This window comes from Euprymna scolopes, chromosome 1, assembly GCF_053919585.1.
Source record: "Euprymna scolopes isolate OS-2025 chromosome 1, ASM5391958v1, whole genome shotgun sequence".
Classification (NCBI taxonomy): domain Eukaryota; kingdom Metazoa; phylum Mollusca; class Cephalopoda; order Sepiida; family Sepiolidae; genus Euprymna; species Euprymna scolopes.
Window position 1 is genome coordinate 100510748 of NC_136482.1, and position 24156 is coordinate 100534903.

At 32.1% G+C, this 24156-nt stretch overlaps 1 protein-coding gene across 2 annotated transcripts; it reads left to right on the forward strand.

The window, feature by feature from the left end:
* The first annotated feature begins 1077 nt into the window (after nt 1-1077).
* On the forward strand, nt 1078-14130 carry LOC145259742 (phosphatidate cytidylyltransferase, mitochondrial-like). 2 transcript variants are annotated; one of them, XM_080117570.1, is made up of 2 exons: nt 1078-1230; nt 12564-14130. In XM_080117570.1, the coding sequence occupies exon 2, from the start codon at nt 12895-12897 to the stop codon at nt 14029-14031; it is 1137 nt and encodes a 378-aa protein (XP_079973696.1). In that variant the 5' UTR covers nt 1078-1230; nt 12564-12894; the 3' UTR covers nt 14032-14130. The 2 variants fall into 2 exon arrangements, with proteins under 2 accessions (XP_079973696.1, XP_079973608.1); XM_080117482.1 differs by having other exon boundaries at nt 1173-1246.
* The last annotated feature ends 10026 nt before the right edge of the window (nt 14131-24156 follow it).

The window sequence follows — 24156 nt, forward strand, 5'->3', positions numbered from 1 at the left end:
GCTTCAATTAAGGCTTTTAAATATTCATTATCAACCGCAGTAGGGCGGCCGCAACTGTGTTCATCTTCAAGGCTCTCGTCACCATTGCGAAATTTCTTGAACCACTGTTGTGCCACAGGTTCGTTAGTGTTTCCTGGGTCAAACACATCATTAATATCTCGGCAGCTTTTCGGCCTAGTTTGAACTGTCGAAAAGCCTACAAAAAAATGAATGAAGGGATTGAATTGTGTAATTTGTTACCATTCTCAATCTCTTCATTCATTTTTTAGCAGGCTTTTCGACAGCATGGACATATATATCAATGAATTAATTCAGAAATCATATATAAAAGTAACAAATGTGAAAAAAACGATATTGTTTTTGGACCAACCTAATATTAAACTTGCTGCTTGCAAAAATTTGCCTCACAAAGAATATTATCCTTGCAGTGGCATCAAGTGGAATTGCAGCAACACTTCTGGATGGTGGTAGAACTGAGCATTCTATGTTTTCTCTGCCACTAAATTTTATGCTGCAAGAAAAAAAAAAACATTGTATAACATTAAAAACGATTCATGAAAGGCCAAACAACTCGTTTGTAAATTCATAATCTGGGATAAAGCAACAATGAGCCACAAAAAAGCATTGGAAGCACAACAAGATTTTAAAGATAATACAAACAACGAGAGAAGTGACTGGTTTTTGCTGGTGGCTTAGGATAAACTATTCCAATTGTCAACTAGGGATGATCAAATGAATGCATGTCTGAAAAAGAATCCTATTTACAGGACCATATTAAGACAATGAGTCTGACCTAAATATATAAGTGCATAGTATATATATATATATTTTTTTATGGTATCAGAAAACACCGGGTAGCCCTACTAGTTAATCATAAAGATTAAAGAAAACAAACTGACTTTTTTTTTTTTTTTTTTTTTTTTTTTATCAAACAATTTGAAATAAAAGATTACAAATATTCGAGTTGGAATTCTAATAGTTGTCTCCCCTAGACCGATATGAAACGAAAACCAACAAAAATAATAAAGCTTCTATTCAAGATTACTGGTTCTTCGTAAATATTTATTTATGTGACTCTTGTGAATTAACAGGTTGCTAAAACTTATTTAAAATATTTAAAGTGTATTTATCGCTTTATTTTATTTTTTTTCTTTTGGAAATACGAAAATTATAAATACTAGCTCTGATTGACTTGAAAACAAAGATGGTGGCGTAGAACCTGGATATCAGGTAATTTCTGAGACAAGTAAGTTTTAAAGTGATCAGTCTCGTCTGCTTATTTAAATAAGTAGCCGATTTATTACCTGACTTAATTTCCATTATTTACACTTAAACTCTTAAGGTTTATTCTACTTTAATGTTCAAATTTTAATTTAATAATAGGATATTAAAGTTGACGGCAAATGTTTGCTTTTAAAATTTTGGGTATATAGCAGTATTTATTTTCAAGGGCATTTTATTTTTTGCAGCTTGTTTTTAGCTTTTCTGTGTGTAAAATTTCCTTTTTGTGTCTTGTTATTTATATTTTAAATTAAAATATTAGTCGAGGGGTGGAGGGATTGTGGCATGATTTCGAAAGTCATTACTGGGTATTTGACCTTCCCTTTACGTAAGAAAAGATCTTATTGCTGCTACACTACATCTTTAGTCGAGAAAACTGGCCTGGAAACCAGGTGTAGCTTTGAATTGTAATAACTTGGTGGGTTTGTTTTACTGTACACAAGATTCAAAAAAGTTGTCACAAAAAAAATATAGAACAAATAAATGTTGTCAAAGGCAAGATAAGTTACTTTTCTACCTAACTGGATATGTTTTTAGTGTTTATATTTAATGTAACATGTTTATTCAGCTCGAAAAACATAGTGTTTACTGTTTACCGATGTATTCGAAAATTCAAAATGGCGGCCGACTCTCTCTCGGAGACGGTAAGTTTGGGAAAAGGACTTATAAATAAAAAAAAAAAACAGTCAAAATATTGTTAAAAACCCGCCAAATATATGTCAGCCTAAGTCACGGTAACATATATTGAGCGAGTTTCTAACAGTATTTTGTCTGTTTTTTTTTTTATTTATAACTAATTTTCCCAAGCTTTACCGCCTCAAAGACAGTCGACTGCCGTTTTTCGAGCTGAATAAACATGTTACATTAAAGTTTTTCGAATCTGTGTACAGTAAAACAAACCCAACTTGGTTTAATAAAGTTTTACTATAGACAACAAACCGAAAAAGTGGTCAAGAAACAAATGTATAACAAATAAATGTTACCAAAGGCAAGATAAGTTGCTCTTCTACCTACCTGGATAAGTTTTTATGTGTTTTAACTTATTTTAAAGTGTTTATTCAGTTTGAAACGCAAGTAGTTTTTATCGCTTAAGTTAAAATTAAGATGACGCATGAGGCTCTCGCCTTTAGAGTCTTGAGAATTGCTAAAAACTAGAAAACAAATCGGTACTTCACAGGGAACGTGGACCCTGCGTAAACTGTTTTATTTTTTTAATGACTGCTCCCTGAAACGTGTAAAAGGTTTTCTTTCACTTTCTTCGTGTATTTCATAATTTTTTTGGTACTTCTACAGTTTATCGCCGAAAATGGAGACGCTATTTTTTCGGGCACCTGTCGTTAAAATCAGAGGGAGAAGTCAGTATTTTAAACTATGACCGAAGTAGGAAATAAAAAACGAAGATTACAAATTTGTTTTATTAAAATTATATTTTCTTACGCAGACTTTTCAATAAATGTCTTTACAATTATATTTTGATACATTTTTATACAATAAATGTTTTGGTTTTCAAATGGGCGCTCACTAGGTGTCAGAATTTTTTGGGAATTTTTGACACCCTTAACATAAAACTGCGAATAAAATATACAAAACTCGTAATTTCTCTTTTTGGTACTCATGCACTTATTGATCCATGCTGAAATAATAACGTTATTCTTTAAAAAGCCATTTTTAACATGGGGAGGGGAGGTTGTTTTGTACCTATTCTGTACTTTAACCTTACAATTGAATAAAAAAACATACAAAACTTTAATTAAACTTGGAAATACGATTTAAAAAATAGTGTGGATCAGTAGGTGTCAGAAACCGACCTTAAGAATGCGTGAAAAAAAAATTGAATAATTCTACCTCCTATCTTTCTAAGCTTATAACTTCTTGAAAAATGTAATTCAAACCTTAAATTTTTTTTCAATTAAAGGAGCAAAGACCAAATTTTAAGAAAATAACAGGTTTAATAGCAAATTATGCAACATTTGTTTTTTTAAATCGGCTTTCTTTAAAAAAGATTTGAAGAAAATCAACCGAATTTTACTTACTTTGATTATAAAAAATTGATATAAATTCCAAAAAATCACTTACCTATAAAAATTACTAATCAATGTGTGGTTCCATTCTTCATTGTTAAGAATGTATCCATATTTATATTTTAAATTCCATTTATTTTTTAAATAAAAGAATTTTTTAAACGCCTGTTTGAAAAAGGCGACAAGGCGTAAGCATTTTTACGTTCTTATCGAAAAAGCGGAAGTAGTTTTTTTTTTTTATTGTTTTAACTACGGATGGACAGAAGGGAGTAAAAACCACACATTCGCGTTAGTCATCTAGCCTTGTCCGTGAAGAAATATGTGTTCCCATAGTTGAAAAATAGTCAAATTTTACTTATAAGTTTTTGCCTTAAAAAAAATACGTTTGAGGAATTTTTTTTTTTTCTCTCTCAAAGAAATACATAAATTTTTTAATTTAATATATTTTAATTCTACTTTATCGAATGAATATTTTTTTTAAATATCTAAAAAAAAAAAAAGAAAACATTGAATGAAATAGAAAAAATTGTTGTCAGCGTCCAATACTTACTGTACAATATAAGCAGAACATAGGCTTCCAATTAAAAAAAAAAAAAAATCAACGTGTTTTTTTTAAAAAAGGTTTTACACTTTGGACTTTACAGGTAAATTTCCAAAAAACACTTTTTTTTTTTTGTTTGTTTTAATTTACAATATATTATTTATTGATCTTTTATCTTCAATTTGTGACATATTCACTTTGGTGAGTAAATTAATTAAAATTTTAATAGACATTTCAAAATGGGGGGGGGGTGAATTAAAAAAAAAACGTTTGTCTAAAATATTATATTTGGTTCATTGGAAAGAGCATAAACTTTCACATTGACCCTGAAAATATTGTAAAAATTTAACCAATAGAAAAATTTTGATAGATTTTTAAAGTTTAAAAATTGAAAAAAAGTTAACTCATAAAATTCAATTGATTTCATTACGTAAAAAAAATGGCGGCATGAAGTTGCAACACTGTTTGTAAACACTGTTTTTTAAAAAATAAAAATATTTCTAGCATTTTTTTATACAACTTTAATAGTTTATTTGGGAAGTATATTCCATAAAGAAAATAAACAGCCCACTTTTTTTTTTATATTTTATTCGCAGTTTCGTGTTAAGGGTGTCAAAAATTCTGATACACCTAGCGGATCAGTAAGTGCATTAGCACCCTCTTTTTAAAGTGGTTTGTTTAATTTCTTTATGAAATATACTTCCAAAATAAACTATTAAAGTTTTTTGAAAACTAATAGAAATATTATTTTTTTTAAAAAGTGTTTATAAAGTGCCGGTACTTGTACAGTTTAATCAATACATTAAAAAATGAAAATATCGAAAAAAGTTTAAATTGTACATATCCGTTATGGAATGAAGTTCTCTGAAAACAAATTTCATTTAATTTCATCAAGTAGTTTTTGTTTTACAGTGAAAAAAAACAATTTGTTATGATACCGAGCAAACGGTTCGATTTTTAGGAAGAAAAGCTAGTATTAAAGATTGGGAGGGAGTGTTGGCGCTTTAAATTGACTTATCTCCCCATGGCGATTCTAAACTCCAAACAAAAATTTTCTAAAATCCAAGATGTCTGCCTTCAATGCGCTCTCATAAAAACATGCTTTTCCGCTGTAAAAAAACAAAAAAACTACTCGATCAAATTAAGTGAACTTTTTTTTTGGAGATCTTCACTTCAAAACAGATACGTACAATATAACCTTTTTTTGATATTTTCATTTTTTAATGTTTTGATTAAACTGTACAAGTACCAAAGTGCCTGCGCACACTCATGCAGCTATTTTTTTTACGTAATCAAATGAAATGAATTTTACGAGTTAAATTTTTTTCAATTTAAAATCTATCAAAATTTTTCTATTGGTTCAATTTTTAAGATATTTGCAGGTTTAATGTGAAATTTTATGCTCTTTACAATAAACCGAATATTCTAGACAAACGTTTTTCTTCTTTTTTTTTAATTCACCCCCCCCCATTTTGAAATGTCTATTAAAATGAAAATAATTCATTTTCTCACCTCAGATTTATATATCACAAATTGAAGATAAAAGATCAATAAATAAAATAATCTAATTTAAAACAAAAAAAAGAATAGTTTTGTGCAAATTTACCTTTTTTTTTTAACCACGTTGATTTTTTTTTTTTTTTTTTAGTGGAACCTCATATTTTTAAAATATTGTCTAGTAAATATTAAACACTTACTATAATTTTTTCTATTTCATTCAATATTGTTTTATTTTAGATATTTAAAAATTCATTCCATAAAGAAGAAATAAAATATTTTAAATCAAAAACTCATGTATTTCTTTAAAAGAATAAAAAAATGGAAAATTTATTGAGGGGTTTGTAAACTTACTTATGAGTGAATGTGATCATTTTTCAAGTACGGTGACCCATATTGACTAACTTTTGACAGCAAACACATGACAAAAATAGAAAGGGGAGATTAATTATGGCGCTTTTAGGCCACCATAGTTCTCAACTCGAAGAAAGGGAGGCAAACCCGCTCTGTGGCCATCTGATATGACAATTTAAAGTCGCTGCATTTTTGAATCCTTGTTTAAAAAATTATTTTATTTAAAAAATACATGGAATATAAAATATAAATATGGATAGATTCTTAACAATGAAGAATGGAAGTACCCATTGATTAGTATTTTTTTATAGGTAAGTGATTTTTTGGAATTTATATATGTTTATTATATTCGAAGTAAGTTAAAATTCGTTGATTTTCTTGAAATCTTTTTTAAAGAAAACTAATTTTAAAAAAACAAATATTGCATATTTTGCTATTAAACCTGTTATTTTAAAATTTGGTCTTTGCTCCTTTTTTTTTTGAAAAATTAGGGTTTAAATTACATTTTTGAAGTAGTTATAAGCTTCGAAAGACAGTAAGTCTAATTATTCAAATTTTATCACGCATTTTTAATGGCGACTTCTGACACTGTTAGGCGCTCGCCCAGTTTAAACAATTATGAATGTCATTTTCATAATAAAATATACATACGTTTCATGAAAGACTTGCACGTTTTCATTAATAAAATCAAAACATTTCCAATTACGAATGTATGTTCTCTTTCACTTTCTTTACTTTTTTTCATAGTTCTTTCTGGAAGTAATTAATATCTAGTTTAATTTTTTTTTTTTTTGTTATTTATTTCCTACTTCGGTTTAAAATACTGATTTCTCTCTCTGATTCTAATGATAGGTGCCCGAAAAAAAATAGGGTCTCCATTTTCGGCAATAAACTGCGGAAGTACTTTTTTAATCGAACGTGTATTTATCTTATTTAAAAAATTTTATTTTATTTCGATGAGTAACTTTGATTCATACATTTTTTTTGTGCTTGTTTTTATTTTTTATTTTTATTATATTTTCTCCATTAAATATTGTTATTTTTTTACGTTTATTTTTTCATACATATTTAAATAATGCTTTTGGCCCCAAATAGTACATTCAAAAAAAGTTTCTTAATTAAATAAATAAATGAAAACTTTTCTGCATGCACTTTCAGGGAGCAGTCATAAAAAAATAAAACTGTTTACACAGGGTCCACGTTCCCTGTGAAGTACCAATAAATACAAAGAATACTTGTAGCACTCCACCAAGTAAATATCACCAATACATTTATTGGGTGGATTTCTATCAGTACTGTGTTTTATTTTTTAGTTTTGAGCCCATCCATTTGAGCGAGCCCTAATTTTTTTTTCAATTAAAGGAGCAAGGACTAAGGTTCCAGTAAAAAAAAAAAAAAAAAAAGAAAAAAAACAACGTGGTTTAAAAAAAAAAAGGTTTTAAACTTCAAACTTTACAGGTAAAATTCTAAAAAAACACTGTTTTTTTTTGTTTTAAATTTGAATATATTATTTATTGACCTTTTCTCTTCAATTTGTGAGTAAATTAATTTACTTTTCGGTGAGTAAATTAATTATTTACTTTTTAATAGAAACTTGAAAATGGGGGGGGGGGCGTGAATTTTAAAAAAAAAAGTTTGTCTAAAATATTATATTCGGTTTATTGGAAAGAGCATAAAATTTCACATTGACCCTGAAAATATTGTAAAAATAGAATCAATAGAAAAATTTTTATAGATTTTTAAAGTTTAAAAATTGAAAAATATTGAGTTCAGAAAATTCATTACTGTTTTTAAAAAAAAAAAAAAATATTTCTATTACTTTTAAAACAACTTTAATAGTTTATTTTGGAAGTATAATCCATAAAGAAAATAAATAACCCACTTTTAACAGAGAAATTACGAGATTTTTATATTTTATTCGCAGTTTCGTGTTATTCTGATACACCTACATATGCACTAAAAGCGTTAAAAAGCAACAAAATGTACTAAGTATACGCGTTTAACTTCTTACTTGTACTTCAGGTAGAATTGTGCTTTTTAGTGGTCAACAAAAACAAAACAAATATATAACAAATAAAAGGTACTTGTGCACTTATGCTACCATGCTGAAATAATAACATTATTATTTTGAGGAAGGAAGGGTGTTTTTTAACTATTCTGTACTTTCACCTAACAATTAAATAAAAAAGATATCGTGAAACTTGAATTTATTTTTAACTCATTGTCAAGACCATTGTTTTGAATCTGTAAAACAAACCTGTTTTTTTTAAACTGAGGATATCTAAATAATAATTAGGTGGTTCGATAAATTTTTACCTTGTTTCCACCTTAACATTTTTCTTTAAAATGACTACCTTTAAAGGTTTTCAGGTATGCTGAAAACGAATGTCGCACTTAAATTTTCCGCAAATAAGTAGCTTTCCGGATATTAAGCAATGTCATTTTTTATGTTATTGCTGGTGGCCATCTTGGTATGCACGTTTGTGCATAGTTTCTCGGGTTGCGTTTGCGCATACCAAGATGGCACTCAGCGATAATATAAGAAATGACATTGCTTAATATCCAGAAAATTACTTATTTGCAGAAAATTTAAATGCGATATTCGTTTGCAGCATACCCTAAAATCTAAAGAAGTAATCATTTTCAATGTTAAGATGGAAACAAGGTAAAAAATTACCGTTTTCTTTCTTTGTTTACATAATTGAATTTTCAGTAAAACAACAGAATAGAAATGACAAAAATTACCATCAACTGGGGAATATATAGTTGTTGCTTATCAGGATTCCTGGTATCCTGGTACTGTGAAAGTTACATTGAGGATTCATGTAGAGTACGATTTATGGTTGCATCTCAGAAAATAGGGGTATATTTTGGGCCAGATAGAGAGGATTTACAAAATTGAAAATTGGATTGGTCCCAAAATGCATAAGTTCTGGTCAATTATGGGAATTTCCATCTTTTACAGAAATCCAAAATCTATATGAAAAATTTTCTTTGATTTCTGAGATTAATTCATATCTACTCTTTTTTTTTTTTTTTTTTTTTTTTTGGGAGGGGAGTAGTAATCGGCCATGAATGCTCTTTAGGCATTCAATGGCTACACTCAAGATTAAGCTCTCCTTCGTTGAGGAGGCAGGAAATGCCTATTCGCAATAAAGCTATATTTAAATACCAGTATAATATTTAGTTTTGTTCATAAATAGACACCCACTGTATGATATCATGCGCCAGTTTAAAAAAATTGAAATTTGTACATCTGAATTCATAATTCATGGCTCATGGTACAGATATATCAGATGTGACTGCATAATCAGAAAGAGCACACAATTTTACATAAGAGTGCCAACTCTCATGAAAATAGCTTGAAAAATAAATAAATGGTGGCGAAATTACCAAATTTCTTGAAATGTTGAGGTCCGTAATTTAGCCCACTTTTTCTAAAGAAAAATATCCACGGAAAAGCCTAAATTTTGACACTTAAAATTCTCATCACTTTTGAACTAATTCAAACGGTTTTAAGCTTCTTTTACATAGCTCTTTTTATGCAAGTTGATAAAATAACAATTATCTTAAAAGGAAAAATCAACTTGTAATGCTTCTGCTATTGTTCATCATAATCATTACTTCAATCAGTATCATTGGGATGGTTCTGAGGCTGCTAGACAATCCTACAGAAGAGCTAGCAATGCCTGAAAGAGAGTAATTTTTGTGGCTGTCTAACTATTCTTAAAGGATTTGTGACTCTATCTTCATCTCAAAAGGTCATCTCTCATGATTTTTCGAGAATCTATAATAGTGTGGTTAATAGTGCTAAGTGTGCTATTCCTCTTTTTAATGGTCTTCAGGTTATTTCATCTAAGGATAAGGCTGATCTCTTTACTGGTCTTTTTGCTTACAATTCTTCTGTTGATGATTCTGATGCTGTTTTTCCTGATTTTCCATTTGGAAACTTCTGTTTCTTGATTCTATAATTATCATTCCAAAAATGGTTGCTAGAATTCTTTCTGATCTTGATCAGTTTAAGGGTGTTGGTCCTGATTAAATTCTTGTTCTCAAATGTTGCATTCTCAAACTTTCTTCTATATTCTTAAAATTATTCTATTTCTGTTTATCAAAATCCTATTTCCCTTGTTGGAAAGAGCATTGTTTTCCTTATCTTTATAAATACTGATGATCGATCTTACCTGACTAAGCATTGTCCTGTTAGTCTCCTTTCTATATTAGCAAAGTTTTTGAAAGGTTGATCATAGTAACCTTATTTATTTATTTTTTTTGAAAATCTGAGCTGCTTTAGTTATGTTCAGTATGGCTTTTGTGGTTTTTGTTCAATTTTTAACTGTTGTAACTGAGCCAATCTGTCAGTTTACAGATAATTCAGAAGAGGGTAGGGCCATTGCACTTGACATTTTGAAAGCATTCGGTTTTCTACATAAACTTCTGGGTTATGGTATTGATGATGAGATTCATGACATTATTAGGCTTTTTTCTTTTTGATTGAAGACTGATTAACTCTGGATGGTGTCTCTTCATTCTCTTTTCCAATCAATGCTAGTGTTCCTCAGAGCTCTATTCTAGGCTCAACTCTGTTTCTTCTCTATATCAATAATCTTCTAGAGAATATTAAGAAAATTAACATCTATGTTGATGATACCAATCTTTATTCTCGTGTTGCTTCTCAATCATCTCCCTTGGATCAGTTGAAATATGCAGCTAATCTGAAAGTTGACTTTGGTTCAGTTGTAGATTAACATATGAAATGGTTTGTTTTGTTTAACCTGTTAAAACTCAGCTTGTACCTTTCAATCATAGGCGTGTCTCTTTGTCAGATTCTCATGGATGGCTCTGCTCTTGAGAAAAAATTGACTTGGAAACCTCTTGGTCTTTCTTTCTCAATTTTGCTTGGATTACATATACTAGAACCATTGCACTTTCTGCTTCTTGTAATGTCGGTTCTCTATATTATTTAAACACTTTCTCACATCTAAGGCTATTATCTCCTCAAATCTACTGCCAGACCATGTATGGAGTAATGTTGCCATGTTTGGACTGGTGAATCTGTCCCTTTTAAGGGTTCTTGATAAGGTGCAGAAACGTATCTGCAATTTAATTGTCCCTATTCTATCTTCTCTACAACCTCTCACACAGATGTAATATTACTAGTCTTAGTTATTTCTATAAATACTATTATGGCATGTGTTCTTCAGAATTGTCTGATCTATTACCTGCTTCTTTTGTTCCAGCTCGTTTGACTTGTTGGTCTAGTGGTCTCCATCAATTTGTTGTTTTAATACTTGATTATAATACAGCTTCCTATTCCAGTAGCTTCTTTCCAAGAACTGCAGACTTGTGAAACTCTTTTCCAATTGACTGATTTACTCCTACATTTAACTTTGGTCTTTTTTCAAGATTAACGTCGGTAGACATTTCCTGTTTTTGCAATAATCATTTCGTTTTTTGTTGGCTCCTCCATTATGACTTCACACCTTGTTTGGAGCGATTTCCATAAAAGAATGAAATCTTGTAATGTTTGAGTGCTCGATTACAGTTGAGTAAAGATTCATACATTTTAAACTAATTTTAGATATTTGGTAATTTGTATAAAACTAATATGATTTTTGTCATCATATAAAACTGATTCCAGAAAACTGATGGTTATCTTTCATGAAATTTCTACAAGTAATTTCTTCAAATTTGATTGATTTTTTTTTTTTTTTGTTTTGTTTTTAGCTATTATAATAAAATTTTTCACTCTTTCTTTTTCATATGTAAGTATGCAGATTTTTTTCCTTTTTAAGAGATTAACTTTAGGTGTTTATCATTCGAACGCAATCAAAATTTAAACATAAATTAATAAAATAAATTATGATAAGCCCTTTGTAACAATCATAGCCAGGACTATTTTTGCATGTACCTAATATCGATCAACGGCAAACAACATAATGATTTGAACCATTAACCTCCAGAAGAGTACCACTTAAAATTAAATAACTTAGTACTTTATCCATTATGCCAATTGTGGCAGACATTGTCACGGACATTATTTTTAAATATAAAAAAAAACGTTTTTACCATAAAATTTAATCTCATATTTTTATATTAAAACTTTGAATGCACTGTATTTTCATGATTCTAGTTATTCTAGTTGTGTTACATCATCCAGTTGTCAACAATAAATATATCATTTGACACAGTCTTAGAAAAAATGTGTCCGCTTGGGTCATTCATTGAGTTTGTTAAATTGTTTGAATCAGGAAAATGAGTTTACAACGCCAGTCAAATATAAAGAATAAAAAGACAAAAATCCAAAAATCAGCCTCTCTATGAAAATAAATAGTATTACTGCAAGTAGTGATATTCCCTTTTGTTTATAATGAACTATTTCCAATTATTTTATTTTTTTCTTTGTTGCATTTGATTGTTAAGAGTGATGAAAACAAGAGTAAATAGATGACATAAAATAGGAGGAAGTGAAACAGCATGAGTGAGAGAGGGTGAAAGTGATAGAAATTATGTAAGAGATGGATCACTTGATGAGTTAATTGAAAATTACTGCTTGAATATTCAAATTATATCCAGTTTCAACCATTGTTACCAATACTTGTGTTGTTGGTTCACTGTCAACCTGACAAGCTAATTAACCCTTAACCTCAAGTTGATTTTGGGCCTTGATAAGAAGTGACATTAGTGCATAAAAAACAAATTTACAGAAATTTTCTGTTTAGGTTTACATACTCGGATCCAATGGATGCACAAAAAATGCCAACTATACTTTTTGATGGAATGTCAGTTGAGGTCATCTCAGTAAAAAATTTTAACAATATGAATTATGTGATATGTATATATATATATATATATTTTTTGTTTTTCAGTGATGGAGAGATGCTGACAAACTAAGTAGAATGTCACACAGCCAATTGCAACGGCAAGTCCTTTCATTGTACCGGCAACTCCTCCGAGCAACCAAACAGAAACCTGGATTTGATTCCTTTATCCGTCAGGAATTCAAGAAGAATAAAGACATACCAAAACGAAACATTCTACATATTGAGCATGCACTTCGACGGGGAAAACAGAAGTTAAAACTTTTCAAAATGAAAGAAGTACAAAGTTTAGGCGTTTTCACCAAAGATGAACAAGATCCATAAAATAATGATTAAACAATAAAAATATTTTTTTTTTCTTTTTTGTTATTAACAAATCATGTTTGTTAGAGTTTTAAGGCAGCCAACTCGATGGTGCTTCCATCGTCATTTAAGCGATAAACCCATTACTGATGGCATGGCTACCTTTAAGAGAGACATTGAGAATCCATTACCGCTGATGTCAACCTCTGTTAATACAGTTGCCATGCCTACAGTGCTTGAAAGCTTCATCGAAAAAGTGCTACCAGCTTTTCCTGGCGGCGTTCAATGCGCCTATGCATATGGATCAGGAGCTTTTCAGCAACATGGGACGATAGACATTTCTAAGAATATGGTGGATTTTATCTTTGTTGTCGACGACCCCATAGAATGGCACACAAACAACATTGAAAAGAATAAGTCTCATTACTCTTTCCTTAAGCTCCTTGGACCGCGTGCTATTAACCACATTCAAAAACAATATGGTGCAGGAATTTACTTCAACACTCTGGTGCCACTTGCAGGCCGTGTAATCAAGTATGGTGTTATCAGCACGGATCGCCTGATAAACGACTTGCTTGACTGGGAGTCACTATATGTTAGTGGCCGACTCCACAAACCAGTGTTGACCCTGAAGGAACCATCAAATGCAGACTTAAAAGTTGCTATGCAGATAAACCTTCAGAGTGCAGTCCATGCAGCCTTGATCCAACTTCCAGACATGTTCAGTGAGGAGGAGCTTTATGTATGTATTGCTGGACTTTCCTACCTTGGAGATTTCCGTATGACTGTCGGGGAGGATCGGCACAAAGTAGCAAACATTGTCAAGCCGAACATCTCCAAGTTTCAAGCTCTTTACAAAAACATTCTAGACTCTGAAGAGCATTTATTCTTTAACGACACTAAACTCGTCTACGAGCAGTACCCCAACCACATATCTCAGTACCACCATTTGAATCTGCTGCCCAAAACTGTACACATCAATCTGGTTGCATTGGCAAAACAATCGCATGCTATTCCAGATACAGAGGAAGTCATCCGTAACCTTGCCAACAACCCACATTGTGGTGATTATGTGGCCGATTCGATTGCACAAATTGTTAAACGCTCCAGTTGGAGTCAGTCATTAAAAACTGCTTTCACAGCTGGCTTTTGCAAATCTATTAAATATAGTTTTAAGAAAATGCAAAAAATGATAAAAAGTTTTAAAAAGTAGCCAATGTGGAGACATTGAAAAGAAGAAAGCAGAAAGTGTGGATATGATGTATGTATTGTACATTTCTTCTAATATTAATAAAATTATGAAGCAACGTCATGTATGCAGGTGTGTATTTCAGCTTAACTTTGATAATCGCACATTGAATTATTTTATTTTTACTATCAATTGAAATTAAATGCACAATATAGTAAAAGATGAATTTTTATTTATCTCATCTAAAAATATAATTAAAAAATTAAATACATCAGAATGCATTTTTGTTTCTTTGTAAAAAAATTAGCCATTTTATGCTTTTGTTAATAGTTGAAAAAAAAAGGTTATGTTACTTTGTGAAAGGAATTTGGAAGCATTTAAGCTGTCAATTAAAAAGTCATTTAAACTGGCTTTAAATTTTTAGCAAATTCTTGTGTATTAAAAGATTGAAAGTTTTAGAAGTTGCAATAATTTTATAAATAGAGATTAAAACATTTCTTTAACAAAAGTCATAGATTTATAACAATTTGGTGCAGTTAATTTAATACCCAAATGATATAATAATTAAATTTAACTTTCAAAATATTTTAAAAAATAATAATTTGGCAACAAAAATGAAAGGCATATTTGGGGAGGAGGATTCTCAGGCGACAGATAGTTTCTTATATTATGAAATGACAAAAGTTTTCACCAATTTCAAATTGCATATTAAGGTGGGCATCAAGGCAATTCCTCACCCTCTCTATAGTCCAGACCTTGCTCGGTGTGACTTTTGATTATTCCCAAACCTCAAGGAAAACCTTAGAGGCTGTTGTTATGAGACAATTAGGGGAATTTAAGGGGCTGTGTCAAGGGTCAGTGACACGCTCACTTCCATGAGGACTTTCAGATCAAGAGGAGATTACTTTGAATAGGACAAGAGTTTCATGTGTATGCTATCAATAAAAGTCTGGAACTTATTGAAGGCATCTCGCATACAAAATAAGACGTGTATAGAGGAGTCATAGATTATCACGTTTCCAAGAAATGGAAATATGTTGATGTTCAGACAGAAGATAACAATAGAATTTTTCTAAAATTTTAACAATATTATCAGTTTAAACGAATTTCAGATTTGAAATGTCTACGATTTGATAAAGAGGAGCATCCAAAAATTCTCATTTAAAAAAAACCATGACCCCCTTCATTCATTTATTAAAATGTTTTTGCAAAAAAACAAGACCTCCCACATTCAGAAAAAAACACAATCAACATAAAAAATATATATTTTTTCTCCATTTTTGTTCAAATAAATTTTTATTTTATATTTAACATCAACGAATAAAACAAACAACTCAGATTGAGTATGTTTGTTGACAAATGGTACATACGCTGGTAGTCGACTGGTGTCGATTGGAATTTATCCCATTTGAGTCTCTCAGCTTCCGGGGTCCTTATTCCGTACTTCATCCAAGAATACATGATAATAATGGCAGGCAGGAATAACAAAAAAATCTTCATTTTTTTTTTTAAGAAGAATGTCTAATAAATATGTTACAGCTTATGAATTTTTAATTGCAATTCAAATCGTATAATTCTAATGGGTGTGACCCAATAGATCATGGGTATTTCTAGTATAAATATAATTTTAATTGCATTGTAAAAATTTATACAATCAATTCTGTAACATTAAAAAATAATCAATATTGATTTATAATTTTCAAGTTATAATTGCTGTAAAAATTAAAAAAAAGAATGTGCTCTGACAAACTTATTATACTTGTGCCTGACATGCAACAAAATCATGCCTCTTTTCTGTAGCGGTCTCCAAATATCAAAAGGCTTTCTACTCTAAAAGCTTCTTTACTTGAATAGCTTGTTTTTGGAAATCCCGTCCTACTCTCCGTTTTCCCAACTGTACCAACATGCAGAAATTTAAATGCAATACAAACATGTCTCCTTGTACAACTCTCTGCTTGTACAAATTCCTATGAATCTGTCCTTTAATTCACAGTAGCTCTATATCTCAGTGGTAATGTGCTTGGGGGACAGGGATTAAAGAAAGAAAGATTCTTGAGTAAAGATAGTTTATATTTTGAGAAATGTCATTAATATTATTCAGACAAACACTTACACATGGTTAGTTAATATATAGCTTTTTTCATTAGTTGAGCAAAACAATTCTGTAAAAAAAAAACTAAAAGAAAATTTCATTGTAGTATATCTAAATTCCATGAGCAAAGTTTTTTCTTAAAACTAGTTGCATATGGAATACAATACTGTGAATTTGCTTCCTGACTGACTATAACATGGTCATTTTCCAGTTTAATGCAAACAAGTTCGTGTTGAGCCATCTTCTTAAATAACCAAATTCTGTTACCATTACCACCATTGTTACCAATCATCATGGTGTTGTCTATTCATTCATCTGACAGCCATTTAGCCCTTATTCTCAAGTGACCTTGGTAAGTGGTGACTCCCTAGTAAAAATATTTCGCCCAAATTGAGTAAAGACATCATGGTTGCTGCCAGTGAAGTAAAATATTAAATAAAATGAAATGTATTCTAAATAAAAAAAAGAAAGTATGTATCAAAATTATATAGAAAAATGCGAGCGTGAAAAGTAATATAGTTAAGATTATACTTAGAAAAGTAAAAGGACTTGTTAAAACTGAAAAAGAAAGACAAGATATTCTAGTAAAAAATATAATAAATTTATAACTTAAAATATTACAGTATTAAGAATTTTTTTTTCAAAATTCAATTTAACATTATATAATCAATTCTAAATGCTGCAATATTTTTTCCAGGCTTTGCTTTGTAAACAATTCATAAAAAAATTACCAACTTCTTAAATTGACTAAATAAAAGAAAAAATCAAATAAAAGACGTAATTAAGTAAATAAAAAGGCAGCCGTCAGTTTTGGCCGGAAAAGCTATGGTCGGTTAGCGATTGAGCACAATTATTTGTAACAGTAGTAGCTGAATCGACGTAATTGTGGCGACAGGGTGAACAATGCAGACACCCCATTTTTCCGTACATTATCACTTTGCTACAAACCTGGGGGAACCTTTTTTTTTTTTTTTTTGTTTATGTATCTTATTCCACCATTTCCAGCCAATTTGAGGTAGCGTAACAGATTTGGTTACTAACAACCAATCAGAAAAAACGTCTCTCCATTCCTTACAGATTCTGAGAACTTTTGAACACCAGTAATTTTATTATAACTTGTTTTACTGAACGTAAAAAATTTTCTCTTCAAAATATAACTGAAAAGGTGACCTATGAACTGTAAAAATTGTTTGAAATTTGGTGACAAAATGAGTAAGCAGTGAAGTTTTAAAAGTTCTAAATGAGTAAAACTAACACTTAACCAAATATACAAACACGGTAGTGTTTGAATGGATATTGCATAAAAAAAAAACATAACAGCATGTGTTCAGGTAAAGATCCTGTCAAAATTCCTTCTCTTACAGAAGTCTTGTGCAACAAACAATAAAAAAAAGCAAACATATTGTGTGTAAAAACCGGTTCCAGAACAAATAGTAAATTGTTTGTAGCAGTCAATCAGATGTTCGGAAAATACATACCTCCATAATATTTAAGAGATGCTTAAATTTATTAAACGCTAATAAAATCCATAAGAAAATATGGCAGCTTCATAAAATCAGCCTGTGTATGTACTCTCGACACAGTTTGAGCAACATCAGACCTGTTGACATGCTACTATCTCACACATCAAGATGACAGATAAACAAAAAGCACTGTTTCTACATAGAAAGATTGATTTACCGATTAGAAAAAAATTAATATATGTTGTAATATTTTTGGTATTCCTATGAGGGTATGGTTACAAAAAGTTGAAAGGTTATATTTATAAACATGGGTGATAAGAACTGACCAATCAGATGAAACCATGCTTTGCTACCAACCAATCAGAAACAGGAATTGTGTCATAAAATATACTGAATTTCTTAAGAATTCCTGCACATAACTTTTCATCTTCACACGAGAAGGAAGTCTGCTCTTCATCTCAAAACTTCTTCAGATAGTATTAATCCAGAGAATTGATAGCCTGTAAAGAAGACTCCGGATTTATAAATCACTACCTAGAGGACAGGTAGTTTTCTGCTTATATATACCAGCAGGCCACCCAGCATTGTCTGGTCGTAAAATATGCTTAAATATATTTTAATTCATGCAGATTTCATGTTTGCTTAATAATAAATAATAGAAACAATTCTTTATTGATTATTACATTGTACCCAATATATAGTAATGATTTCAAAAGTTATATATAAATGACTTCGGTACTATCAGCTAGAATCAAAACCAAAACATTTAGTGCTCCAGCTTTAGTCGTTACTATCGACAGGTGGATGAAAAAGGTTAAAAATAAAGCAACTTTAAGCCATGAATGTAGATTTGCACACGCGTATGAGTAACAGGTTTAGTTGACTTACTCTTGCCAGAGTCAACTTTTGTTTTTCAGTTTTGACCCTTTAGAAGCTATTTTTAGTGGTGAAAACAAAATCAGGTCCAAATTCCCTATATATCAAGTTTCAAATCTCTAAACCAAAAATTTAGAGAGGTGTTTGGTAGAGACTGTTCCGCACATACAGACAAGTTCACTTATACAAATAAAAGTATATATAAATACATATGCATTTGCTAGAACTTTTCATCCTAAATGCTACACATTTATGCACAATGTAGCAAATATGCACATATAAAATTGAGTGTAATAATTAAATGAAACCAAGCATCCAATCAGAAGTCATGAAAAAATGAATTAATGAACATTTTTCAAAAAAAGTTAATTAAGTTAGCTAACCTTTATGAAGTCGCTTGCATGACTGAGTATATGAAGTTCATTTTAATTTTTAAAGAAAAAAAAAAGGTTTCTTAATATCCATGTTAGTGCGACAAAAAGATAAAATAATATTACATATACTATGCAATATGAAAATCGATTTCTCAAAATCAGAACAGAGCAGACATTGCATATGAAGAGCTTTCATTTACAGCTTTATAATAAACTAGCTGTGATACCCGGCATTGCCCAGGTGTTACAAGGTGTGTGTGTGTGTGTGTGTGCGCTCTTAAATCAAAAAGAAAGGGGGGGGGGATCGAACCCGAAGCCCTGAAGTGAAGTTGGAAAATAAAATGTGAAAAAAAAAACATGGCACGTTAACTGCTCGGCCAGCCAGAATGAGTTACTGAAAGACATTTGAATTTATTTAAGTAAGAAGAGAAAAATTCTTCACTAGTTTGCATTTTGGAGACGGAAGTGTTTTTGAGATAAGTGATTTCAATATTAATTCGCACTTTTTATTTTTAGATTCAAATATTAATAACTACATTTTATTTCAGTATTTAATTTATGTATTTCTGTTGTATTAAATGCTAGCTTTTTTTTTCTCGTCCATAAATGTTTATTTATCTACCAAGTTGATTGCAAAAATAGATTATGAATTTGTACTCATTCTTAGTTCGTGAGAGGGGAATCTATCACCATACTTTCCCTTAAACACGTCTGTTGGACTTTTATTAAGTACAATACTTAATAGTTTTTTTTTTTAATGGAGAGTAGAATAACGCATTGTGGATGCGTTATCGGCAGCTCCTGTTACTCTCGCTTCTTCTTATTTGTCCCTCAGTCCTCATTTTTTAATGAGTGATTTTTCTGACAAAGGGAGAAGAAAAAGCTGTTTTCTAGGTTGGCAGTATTTTGCGCGAACAGTTGGCAGAGATGGCGGAAATTTTCTGTTTCTATGTCTATCCTTGTAGCCATGTCACTAGTAAGGGTGCTGGAGGTAAACGTTTTGTCTGGGATGACGTTATCCGCCTGATAGTCAGGGACCCGAACCTTGGATTAACCACTAAGGAGGCTGTCCTATCAGCAGGTGCAAAGTACTAGGGCTGCTGTATTGCCATTTGGTGAATGGATTCTGGACCATGCAGTAGCTTCTGGTGGGGCCTCTCGATGCCATACTAGTGGGTAATTGTTACGGCTTTACCTTATCATTAGCTACAAAAAAAAAAAAAATTCTTCGTTTCTTTTTCTCTCTTAGAGCAGGACAGAGAGGGGAAACTAAGTAAATCTGACGAACTAGTCCACAAATTCCAAAATTTCATCATGACAAGTTTCAAGAAAAAATACACGATTAAACCCGGTTCTCCAACTTCCAACGTAGACCCCTACTACCATGTCTCCTTCACCAACATCAGGGGTCTACGTTCTAACCTTCCAGAGGTTGAAACCCAATTACAGGAGACTAAACCAGACCTTTTATTTTTAAGTGAAACTGGCATTGGACAGGCTATTTCCCAAGAAGAGTTCGCAATTACAGGATACTCTAACTTAACTTCTAAATCTGACCCCCAAGATCGCCATGGGCATGGAATATGTGCCTATATTAAAGATAGCTTTCCATGTGGTAGGGACATCTCCAGGGAAGATCCTAACTTACCCTATATGTGCTTCCGGGTTGCTTTAGCTCACACTACTGCATTTATATTTACTCTCTATCGCCCCCACAACAGCGGAGTTACTATCTTTCAAAGCATATCTGAGAAAATTGACCAAGTCTTATCTGCTTATCCTTCAGCTAATATTCATATCTGTGGAGACTTCAATGTTCACAATGTCAAATGGTTGACTCACTCAAACAAGATAGATGATGAGGGGAAGTTCTGTCATGATTTCTCCATTGCCTATGACCTCACTCAGATTGTTCACGAACCCACCCGTGTGCCCGACAATGACGGCCAGTATGCAAGCCTACTAGACCTTTTTCTCACAACTTGCCCTGAACTATGTTCAGTTTCTGTTCTGTCGCCTCTTGGATCTTCCGACCACTCTGTTGTATCAATTAAGATAAAAATGAAATGTAATAAGTCCCCAGACGTACCTCTCCATCGTACAGTATATCGATACACTAAGGCTGACTGGGATAGCTTCCGTACATTTATATCTGATCTACCTCTGCATTCCATGTTTAAAAAGGATGTGTCCTCTATAGTATTAGACCTGACGGAATGGTTAATTGTAGGTATTGACCGTTTCATACCCTCTAAAAAGTTTCAGCAAAAACCTAATAGCCAGCCATGGTTCTCTCCAGAATGTGCTGCTGCCATTGCGCACAGAAATCACTTTTTCCACTGCTTCAAACGTAATAGATGTATGGTAACTAAAGCCGCTTTCAGGACTGCCAGCAACCATTGTAAGAAAGTAATAAAAAACGCAAAAGAGTCGTATGCTCAGTCCGTCAAGTCCAAAGTAGCTGAGCAGCGGCTTGGTTCCCACCAGTTTTGGCAAATAGCAAACAGAATCCTGAACAGAAGCGTGTGCTCCATCCCAACTATTATCAATGGACCTGAGGTAATCTCGTCAGCATCAGACAAAGCCAAACTCTTTGTCAAGAACTTTGCAGCTAATTCTACCCTTTGCGACCAATGCCGCCAACCTCCAATATTTCCTCCTGTATCAGAAAACACGCTATGTGATATACGTATATCTGTACGTGATGTTGCCAAGCTAATCAAAAACCTTGATTCCAGTAAAGCAACTGGCCCTGACGGTATTCCAATTATAGTACTCAAAAAACTTCAACCTGAACTAGCGCCCATACTTACAAAACTGTTTAAACGTTGTCTTAAGGAGAATAGTTTCCCATCTCCCTGGAAAATTTCATCAGTATGCCCTGTATTTAAGAATTCAGGTGATCGCTCATCCCACTCTCAGTACAGGCCAATAAGTCTCCTGTGCGTCATGAGTAAGTTGCTAGAATCTGTGTTAAATACAGAAGTAATCAACCATCTCAACAAAAATAACCTTCTTAGTGACACTCAATATGGTTTCCGTTCTGCTAGATCTACAGCAGATGTGCTTACAGTTATATCGCATAGGATTAGCAAATCTCTCGACGGTGGCAATCTTTCTAGGGCAATTGCTCTTGACATATCTAAAGCCTTTGATAGGGTATGGCATAAAGGTTTACTTCATAAGATCGCTAGCTATGGTATAGCTGGAAAAGTCTTCTTAATTATTAAATCATTTCTTTCTGATAGGTTCATAAGAGTAGTAGTTGAGGGGCAAAAATCAGAAGTTCACAGTATGAATGCCGGTGTCCCTCAGGGGTCCATCCTGGGCCCAACTCTTTTCCTGATCAACATTAATGATCTTCCAAATCACATCCTTACATCATTTGTAGACATTTATGCTGACGACACTACCATTTATGGTAGCACATCTAAGTCAGTAAACGACCAAGTTCTCTCTCCTCTGATCTTGAGCACGTAGTACAATGGGGAAAGGAGTGGCTGGTTACTTTTAATGCATCTAAAACCAAGCTTCTCTCTTTACATCATCAACATTCTGATCCACATCTGGCATCAATTGAAATGAATGGCTCTTGTCTTCAGGAGGCCTCAAGTTTTGACAAGCTTCTGGGCATGACCATTACTCCTGATCTTAAATGGAACACGTACATAAAATCTCTTGCCAAGGCCGCTGGAAAAATGGTGGGATCTTTCTATCGATCCGGTAAATATCTCACTGCTGATGCTATTCTCTATATAAGAGCCAGGTATGTCCAAGGATGGAATACTGTTGCCACATCTGGGCAGGAGCTGCTAGAAAGGACTTGTCCTGCCTTGATAGAGTTCAAAATAGACTTCGTAGCCTCGTAGGAGATGTCCTTTTCTCCTCCTTGCAACCTCTATCTCACAGAAGAGATGTTGCGAGTTTGTCTCTGATGTATCGTTATTTTCATGGAAAGTGTTCGACTAAGCTTCTATGGTCCCCCCCTCGCCAAACTTTCACAAGAAACACTCGTCTAGCTGTAAACACTATCAATAATTTCCCCCACTCTTTATCTGTGCCTAAACCTAAACGTAGATTCCATGAACAAAGCTTCTTTCTTAGAACTGCACGCCTGTGGAATTGTCTTCCGTTTTCCTGCTTTCGGCTGACTACAATATGGTTGTGTTCAAGTCTAAAGTAAATAAGTTCTTGATGAGCCGTTCCATATAAGTTATCAAATTTACCAAATTTTCATTACTAATGATTACTATATTGTCCAATTTCTACTGTACACTCTTTAACCCTTATCCTTGAGTGGCCTCTTGGCCTTGATAATGTGGTGATGCCTATGTAAAAAAAAAAAGAAAAAAAAAAGGGGAATTGACAGGTGCCCGCACTTAATGACGTCAAGTGGAAGTCGTAGAGTTAACATTTTGTGTGAGCGTTACGACGACGTAAGCAATAGCTATTCAGCAGTTAACATTTTCTACGGAACAGTTTTTAATGAGGTCAATAACCCGGTTGGTTTGTTTGTTTGTTTTTACCTAACTTTGGGGAAAACCAGCTCCCCCGTTTATTAGGGGAGTGTCTCGTCTCGAAATGATAGCAACCGTCTGATATGACGACGGTAAGCCGACATTGACCAAACATTACATCACTTTCTAGAGACCACTGGCCGTGGGCCACAGATTCAAATAGAGTTTCGCTTTTTTTTATACCGAAAAACGAAAGCAATATGTGGCGATCCCAAAATGTTGAATATTTAACGTTTCAAAATCGGGCAAATTAAATAGAGGGGCGACCCGCCGTTCATAACTTGTAGATATTATAATTTCGACGTGATATAAAAAGTTTTAAAAATGAGCGACAGCTTCGAGAAGCCACCAAAAAAATCCTTTTGCGGACATACACAAAAAGCGAACATACATACACACATTTTCGCTTTTATATATATAGATGACTTACCTTAAGTTACATTTACTGTTTATAAATTTATATATATATATTACAATAGAAAAATGTGAGCATGAAAAGTAATATGGTTAAGCTTAAACATGGAAAAGTAAAGGATTAGTTCTTAAAACTGGAAAAGTAAAAGACAAGATATTCTAGTAAAAATATAATAAATTTATAACTTAAAATATTACAGCATTAAGAATTGATTATAGGTTATAAATTGAATTTTAAAAAAAACTTAATGCTGCAATATTTTAAGTTATCAATTTATTATATTTTTACTAGAATTTCCTTTTCTTTTCCAGTTTTAATAACTAGTCCTTTACTTTTCCATGTTTATTACTTTTCATGCTAGCATTTTTCAATTGTAATCCATGATTTTTTCAAGCTTCCAGTAAATTCACCT

Excerpts from the sequence above, each read along its gene's own strand:
- LOC145259742 (XM_080117570.1), top strand. The coding sequence starts at position 12,895 with ATGTTTGTTAGAGTTTTAAGGCAGCCAACTCGATGGTGCTTCCATCGT.